Genomic DNA, 8,342 nt, shown 5'->3' with positions numbered 1-8,342 from the left:
AACTGATTCATCCGGGCCGCCCATTCAACTGATTCATCCGGGCCGCCCATTCAACTGATTCATCCGGGCCGCCCATTCAACTGATTCATCCGGGCTCCGGCCTTAGAGCCCTACGGGCCTTTGTTCCCTACATAGTGCACTACTTTTGACCAGAGCAAATGGCACCCTATTCCCTATATAGTGCACTACTTTAGACCAGAGCCCTTCTATGGGCCCTGGCACCGTATTCCCTACATATAATGTCACCATACAGTGCATTCGGAAAGTATTCAGACCCCCTTCACTTTTTCATAACTCAGCCTTGTTCTAAATGGATTAAATAAAACATTTTCCTCATCAATTTACACACAATATACCATAATGACAAAGCGAAAACAGTTTTTTTTTTTTTTTCTTTGTGTGCAAATGTATAAAAAATAAAAAACTGAAATACCTTATTTACATTATTATTCAGACTCTTTGCTATGAGACTCGAAATTGAGCTCAGGTGCTTCCTGTTTCCACTGATCACTGATGTTTCTACAACTTTTATTGGACTCCACCTGTGGTAATTTCAATTGATTGGACATGATTTGGAAAGATACTCACCTGTCTATATAAGGTCCCACAGTTGACAGAGCATGTCAGAGCAAAAATCAAGCCATGAAGTCGATGGAATAGTCCCTAGAGCTCTGAGACAGGATTGTGTCGAGGCACAGATCAGGGGAAGGGTACCAAAAAATGTCAACAGCATTGAAGGTCCCCAAGAACACAGTGGCCTCCATCATTCTTAAATGGAAGAAGTTTGGAACCACCAAGACTCTTCCTAGAGCTGTCCGCCCAGCCAAACTGAGCAATTGGGGAAAAAAGGCCTTGGTCAGGGAGGTGACCAAGAAGCCAATGGTCACTCTGACAGAGCTCTAGAATTCCTCTGTGGAGATGYWAGAACCTTCCAGAAGGACAACCATCTCTGCAGAACTCCCCCAATCAGGACTTTATGTTAGTGGCTAGACAGAAGCCTGTCCTCAGTAAAAGGCACATGACAGGCCGCTTAATTTGCCAAAAGGCACCTAAAGGATTCTCAGACCATGAGAAACAAGATTCTCTGGTCTGATGAAACCAAGATAGAACTTTTTGGCCTGAATGCCAAGCGTCATGTCTGGAGGAAACCTGGCACCATCCCTACGGTGAAGCATGGTGTTGGCAGCATCATGCTGTGGGGATGTTTTTCACCGGCAGGGACTGGGAGACTAGTCAGGATCGAGGGAAAGATGAACGAAGCAAAGTACAGACAGATCCTTGATGAAAACCTGCTCCAATGAGCTCAGGACCTCAGACTTAGGCGAAGGTTCACCTTCCAACAGGACAACGACCCTAAGCACACAACCAAGACAATGCAGGAGTGGCTTCGGGACAAGTCTCTGAATGTCCTTGAGTGGCCCAGCCAGAGTCCGGACTTGAACCCGATCAAACATCTCTGGAGAGACCTGAAAATAGCTGTGCAGCGACGCTCCCCATCCAACCTGACAGGCCTTGAGAGGATCCGCAGAGAAGAATGGGAGAAACTCCCCAAATACAGGTGTGCCAAGCTTGTAGTGTCATACCCAAGAAGACTCAAGGCTGTAATCGCTGCCAAAGGTGCTTCAACAAAGTACTGAGTAAAGGGTCTGAATACTTATGTAAATGTGACATTTAATTACTATTTATTTTTATTTTTTTACAAATGTGCAAAAATGTCTAACAACGTATTTTTGCTTTATCAATATGAGGTATTGTGTGTAGATAGACGAGGGGGAAAAAACTTTTGAATAAGGCTTATAATGTAACAAAATGTGGAAAAAGTCAGGGGGTCTGAATACAACTGTAGCAACTTCAGAAGTAAGATAGCGTTTCTTAATAAAAGCGTTCTGTATTACCCTGCGCTATGGGCAACAAGGTAGTAAACTTCCTGAATACAGGGTACCATTTCAGACACAACCAACAGTGTAGTGTATGACCCTGACCTGATCAGGCAGAGTGACCACCAGGCTGGGGCTGGTGTGGTTGATGATCCTGCTGTGGAAGTAGTCACTACAGGAGGCCAGTACAGAGCAGTGGGCCCTGAACGTCCTGCCACCTGCCACGAGTGTAACATCACACAACACATCCCTCAGTCTCTGGTCGTTGAGACGCGTCAGGACGTGGGAACTATGAACCGCAGACTGGAATGTGAACACGGAGGTACGGTCGCCCCTGAGAGACATGGTGGTGACAAGCTGCTGGGACAAATATCAGACCAGACATAAACAAGATAAATAGACACGAACAACTGTTGGGATTGTAAACTATGAATTCCCTCTAATAATTGTATATTAGTAATATATTCTCTACTATTGGCCGAATCAATGTCCAATTAAAAGCCTTTGTGTCCGTTGTGTGTTTGTGCGTTTTCCTGGGGTTGAGCAATAGCAGGAAATGCTGATTCATGCTTAGGCAAGTGAAGGAGAAGCATCGTTTTTTTTGTTCGTTCTAGACTTCTTTAAAAACAGTTTTGGATATTGCCGAGTTTCATTTCTTAGTTTTAAATTATCCTCATTCTTCAATATGACTAAAACAAAACACATGAAGTTACCTCAACATAAGTCTAATTCTAGGTATAATAGCAGAACTGTATCAAATAGCTAACATCGAGATAGACTATGAGGATCCATACCCTCCCTATAGAAAGCGGATCAACCGATAAAATAACATTTTTCTTTTTTTTGCAACGTTATATTGATTCACACACTACTTTCACAACAGGACAACGGGAATAACGCGCAAACGCGATTTGGAACTTTCTTCTCGCATTGGACAGAGTTTACAAGCAGTCACAATGTATCGTTCCATTCCTACCTCACTGTCTAGAATAAACACATTATTTCACTTACCTGTCATGTCACCGAGATGACAGTTCCATTTAATGTTACATCAGTTTATGATAAAATGCTGCTTTCGGTTGGTCTACATTCCACTGGTGAAACAAAATATCATGTGACAATAAACGTATGCATGCACCAGGAAGTATTTGGCGTTACTCTATTTGACCAAAGATTGTCTATTATATTGACAAGACAGTCAAGTGACCGCTCAAACAATGCAAATACGTCCTCAAAGATGGAAGGCAGGCGAGATCAGGTGGGTCCATTCGAGCCAATGAGAGGGCAGATACAAGTGAAAAACAGGTCATAGAGATAAAGGATTTTGTATCTGTGGCATTATAGCCTCAATTGCACTGCCTGTGCTGTCACAGACGCTATCTCCATTTTAAAGTAGTCAATTTTGTTCTTCGTTGGCTTAATGCGCCCAACTCATAGGAATTCCCACTCAGTTGACTACTTTCAAATGGTGGAAGCCCCACCAGGCCATCTATTAGTCTTTGCTAGGTAAAGCCCCGCCTTATCTCAGCTCACTGGTCACTATAGCAGCATCCACTTGTAGCACGCGCTCCAGCAGGTATATTTCACTGGTCACCCCAAAGCCAATTCCTCCTTTGGCTGCCTTTCCTTCCAGTTCTCTGCTGCCAATGACTGGAACGAATTGCAAAATATCACTGAAGCTGGAGACTCATATCTCCCTCACTAACTTTAAGCATCAGCTGTCAGAGCAGCTCACACCTGTACATGACCCATCTGTAAATATCCCAACCAACTAACTCATCTTCTGCACATCTATCATTCCAGTGTTTAATTGCTATATTGTAATTATTTTGCCACTATGGCCTAAGAATGACAGATCTATAACTGCACTTCTATGTGAATTTGGTCAGGTCAAAACATCCACCTGAGGTTGAACTTCAGACAGTCAAAGGCACAGAACTGGACCTGACCTCCCTAATCTTACTTTTTTAAATATTTTTATTTATTTTACTAGGCAAGTCAGTTAAGAACAAATTCTTCTTTTCAATGACGGCCTGGGAACAATGGGTTAACTGCCTTGTTCTCCCTGTATATAGACTTTTCTATTGTGTTATTGACTGTACACTTGTTTATTCCATGTGTAACCCTGTGTTGGTTGTGTCGCACTGCTTTGCTTTATCTTGACCAGGTCGCAGTTGTAAATGAGAACTTGTTTTTAACTAGCCTACCTGGTTAAATAAAGGTGAAAAAAAAAATCTACAAGTTATAGCAATGAGTCCTCTATCTCTTTGACAACAGGCACATATTTTCAAAGTTGCCAAAATTCCACGTTCACTTATATCAGTGCATTCTTATTAACAACCTAACCATTACTAAACTTATATTTGATAAAATAAGCCTCACGTAGCAGAATATTTTATTACACATTTTGGGCGGAGTAAAACCTCTCGCTTCGCCTCTTCCTCTCTGATTTGACTGCGCATGTCAAAAAGACAAGTAAACAGTGACCATTTGCGGCTGTTCAGGCTAGTCCAACCCGAATTGCGTCACAGCAAAATAAGTCAGTCGAATTTTTCCTGTATTTCAAGCTTTTTAATTTGCATCTTGACAACACAATATAAAAAGTACTCAAATAAAAAATGTCATAAAAATTGTTTTTCCACTGATCGTTTTTAACAATTTCAAAGGAGCACTATGCAGAAATCTATGCCATTTCCCGGTTGCTAAAATTATAATAATTTGCCTAATTACAGTTCGTGACAAAATAAGCAAGTATAGTGTAGAGAATAATTATACCATCTTAACCGCTGGGAAATATATTTTCAATAACCAAAAATATTGTATTTTCAGAAATAGAACACATAGAACTTATTTACCAATTCTTAAACTTGCTTTAATAAGAATGACAGATCTATAACTGCACTTCTATGTGAATTTGGTCAGGTCTGCCCAAAAAGCCACATATTGCAGCAATAATAATAATAAAAGGTATTGGCAGGTTTATTTTGCTTATACTGTGTAACACACCAAGCAATCAGACAGATCAATTAACAAACTCTTCTATGGTTTCATGTCTAAGAGGATAGAACGGCTGCGTTTTGAATGGCACCTGATTTCCAATTTAGACCTCTGATCAAAATGTAGTGCCCTTATATACGGTGCACTTTGGGACACACACAATGATTTGTGCTCCCCTCTTTTCCAAAAAAACACTGTATAGTCACATATGCACAGTAAAAATACTTTGGGATTCTTTTTATGTCCCTTGCTGATACAATTAATTGACAGACAAAAAAAAAATACTTCCAAGCTAAATATTTTTCCTTTAGGGACATCCCCAGTCATGATCTTAATGAAWTCTCTTTGTCAACGTCTCAAATGTCACCCTCATTTTGTATTCCCTGTTTTAGTGCACTGCTTTTGACCAGGGCAAATAGGATTCTGGTCAAATGTAGTGCACTACATAGGCAATAGGGTTCCATTTAAGACACAACCCTTTATATTGATTATAAAAACAAAAAGAATCCACTCGTATTCACTCTGCACACACTTATAGCAATACCAGTACAATGTCTCAGGGCATAAGTAGTGCACTATGTAGGGAATAGGGCATTTATAGTGCACTAAGTTTGGCCGGGAAAAGCCTCATAAGGCTGCATAATAAGGCTCTGGCCAAAAGTAGTGCACTATAGCTGCGTTTAAACAGCCAGCCCAATTCTGATCTTTTGCCCAAGTATTGGAATAAGATCTGATCGGTCAAAAGACCAATTATTGTCAAAAGATCAGAACCAGGGCTGCCTGTGTAAACACAGCCTACAGTATGTATGTAGGTAAATAGGGTACACGTTGGGACGTAGGCAGGTCTAGGAGATCCTCTCGTAGAATAGGAGGTAGGCTTGGGAGCTCTGCACTTTGCTCTCTGTGACTGGCTGCACACTACTGTCACTCACGTGGAACCACGCCCCTTTCACCGGCTCTGGCTCGCCTTGGGGGAGAAGGAAGGGGGAGAGGTAATGGGTGTTAAGTTTGTTTATAAGCATAAAAATATACAATGGAGGAAAAAAACAAGCTCATATTTTGGGTTCTGATGAGGTCCGACAATCGAACTAAGCTCATGAGGCATTTAGAAGTTATACTATAAAAGAATCAATGGCTAGTCTTATATATATCAATAATTGAAATGGCCAAAAATGGATGTACCAAGATGGCTAATGTGTGCTTAAAAAAAAAAAAAAAAAAGGGGCAATGTTTCCATGATCTTGTCCAGTGATTTGMTTTTGTTGTTGTTGTCGAACATTTAGACAGTTTGCATAGAAATTAGACAAGAATTGCCACGGTGCGTTTCCCATGAAGTGTCGTGTGGATAAAAGCAGCTGGAGGTAATATCGTCACACCTTTAATTTAAAAAATAAAATAAAATCTAGAATGTCGAATAAATAAATGAAAGGTAGTCGAAGTGTTTCCTATTGGGCTGAGCGTACCACCCTCTGCTCGTTAATAAAGTAGCCAGCCTGTATGCCCTGCTCACCTATCATGTCTCTGGTAGCCCGCAAAAAAAACCCAGCATGGATAGAATACAAGAATTGACTAACATTTGCCATATTCTAATAGTTCTCAWGTGCCAACATATCGCCATGGTGACTCACGCAGGCCTTGATGATCTAAAACAATGATGGTGAAACTTCCAAGTGTAACGTGCAGCAATTCAGTCATTCTTAAAAGTCAAGACAATCATCCTTGTCCTGCAAAGAAACATTATTTTATTGTTAAATAAATAGATTTTGCAAGTTGTCCTTAAGCCATTTTGCCACAACTTTGGAAGTATGCTTGGGTCATGTCCATTTGGAAGACCCATTTGCGACCAACTTAACTTCCTGACTGATGTCTTGACATGTTGGTTCAATATATCCACATAATTTCCCAACCTCATGATGCCATCTATTTTGTGAAGTGCACCAGTACCTCCTGCAGCAAAGCACCCCCACAACATGATGCTGCCACCCCCGTGATTCACGGTTGGGATGGTGTTCTTCGGCTTGCAAGCTTCCCCATAACGATGGTCATTATGGCCAAACAGTACTATTTTGTTTCATCAGACCAGAGGACATTTCTCCAAAAAGTATGATCTTTGTCCCCATGTGCAGTTCCAAAACCGCCATAAAAGCCAGACTACGGTTTGCAACAGTCTTCTTCCTTGCTGAGCAGCCTTTCAGGTTATGTCGACATAGGACTCGTTTGACTGTGGATATAGAACTTTTGTACCCGTTCCTCCAGCATCTTCACATGGTCCTTGCTGTTGTTCTGGGATTGATTTGCACTTTTCGCACTAAAGTACGTTCATCTCTAGGAGACAGAACGCGTCTCCTTCTCTGAGCGGTATGACGGCTGTGTGGTCCCATGGTGTTTATACTTTACTATTGTTTGTACAGTAGATGAACGTGGTACCTTCAGGCATTTGGAAATTCTCCCAAGGATGAACCAATTGTGGAGGTCTACAAATTTTTTCTGAGGTCTTGCTGATTTCTTTTGATTTTCCCATGATGTCAAGCAAGAGGCACTGAGTTTGAAGGTAGGCCTTGAAATACATCCACAGTACACCTCCAATTGACTCAAATTAGGTCAATTAGCCTATCAGAAGCTTCTAAACGATGAAATTTTGGAATTTTCCAAGCTGTTTATAGGCACAGTCAACTTAGTGTATGTAAACTTCTGACCCACTGGAATTGTGATACAGTGAATTATAAGTGAAAAATCTGTCTGTAAACAATTGTTGGAAAAATGACTTGTGTCAACACAAAAGTAGATGAACTTAACCAACTTGCCAAAACTATAGTTTTGTTAAAAGCAAAATTTGTGGAGTGGTTGAAAAACTAGTTTTAATGACTCCAACCTAAGTGTTATAACGCATAAGAAAATATATTTTTTGCGTTTTATAAGCGCAGATCTAAAATGGTTCTTATTGTAATTTCTGCTCAGCGTCCAGACTCATTTTGTGCTTCAGTTTCACTCTAAACTCTTGAGAATTCAACAATAGCATTCTATCAGAGACAGCGCTCTGACTGATGTGGAGCTACTGTTCTCCATCATCTATCAGCAGACAGCACTCTGACTAGTGGAGCTACTGTTCTCCATCATTCTATCAGCAGACAGCACTCTGACTGAGTGGAGCTACTGTTCTCCATCATTCTATCAGCAGACAGCACTCTGACTGAGTGGAGCTACTGTCTCCATCATTCTATCAGCAGACAGCACTCTGACTGACGTGGGAGCTACTGTTCTCCATCATTCTATCAGCAGACAGCACTCTGACTGAGTGGAGCTACTGTTCTCCATCATTCTATCAGCAGACAGCCGCTCTGACTGATGTGGAGCTACTGTTCTCCATCATTCTATCAGCAGACAGCCTCTGACTGAGTGGAGCTACTGTTCTCCATCATTCTATCAGCAGACAGCACTCTGACTGATGTGGAGCTACTGTTCTCCATC

General features: G+C 41.2%; 2 protein-coding genes across 2 annotated transcripts in view; both read right to left on the bottom strand.

Annotated features, from left to right (window-relative positions):
* Window positions 1-3,044, bottom strand: part of bach1a (BTB and CNC homology 1, basic leucine zipper transcription factor 1 a) — a 13,281-nt gene extending 10,237 nt beyond the window's left edge. The window contains exons 1-2 of the mRNA XM_024140631.2: window positions 2,889-3,044; window positions 1,983-2,234 (exon numbers count right to left, since the gene is read on the bottom strand). Of these exons, the coding sequence (XP_023996399.2) occupies window positions 1,983-2,222 (240 nt within the window). The 5' untranslated portion in view covers window positions 2,223-2,234; window positions 2,889-3,044. The remainder of the gene's footprint in view (window positions 1-1,982; window positions 2,235-2,888) is intronic.
* A 1,388-nt stretch (window positions 3,045-4,432) lies between these two features.
* The window catches only part of usp16 (ubiquitin specific peptidase 16), a 45,345-nt gene continuing 41,435 nt past the window's right edge, over window positions 4,433-8,342 (bottom strand). The window contains 1 exon segment of the mRNA XM_070440104.1: window positions 4,433-5,841. Within this exon segment, the coding sequence (XP_070296205.1) occupies window positions 5,720-5,841 (122 nt within the window). The 3' untranslated portion in view covers window positions 4,433-5,719.

The sequence above is a fragment of the Salvelinus sp. IW2-2015 genome, unplaced genomic scaffold, assembly GCF_002910315.2.
Source record: "Salvelinus sp. IW2-2015 unplaced genomic scaffold, ASM291031v2 Un_scaffold2223, whole genome shotgun sequence".
Lineage (NCBI taxonomy): Eukaryota > Metazoa > Chordata > Actinopteri > Salmoniformes > Salmonidae > Salvelinus > Salvelinus sp. IW2-2015.
This window is presented reverse-complemented; position numbering and strand designations above follow the sequence as displayed.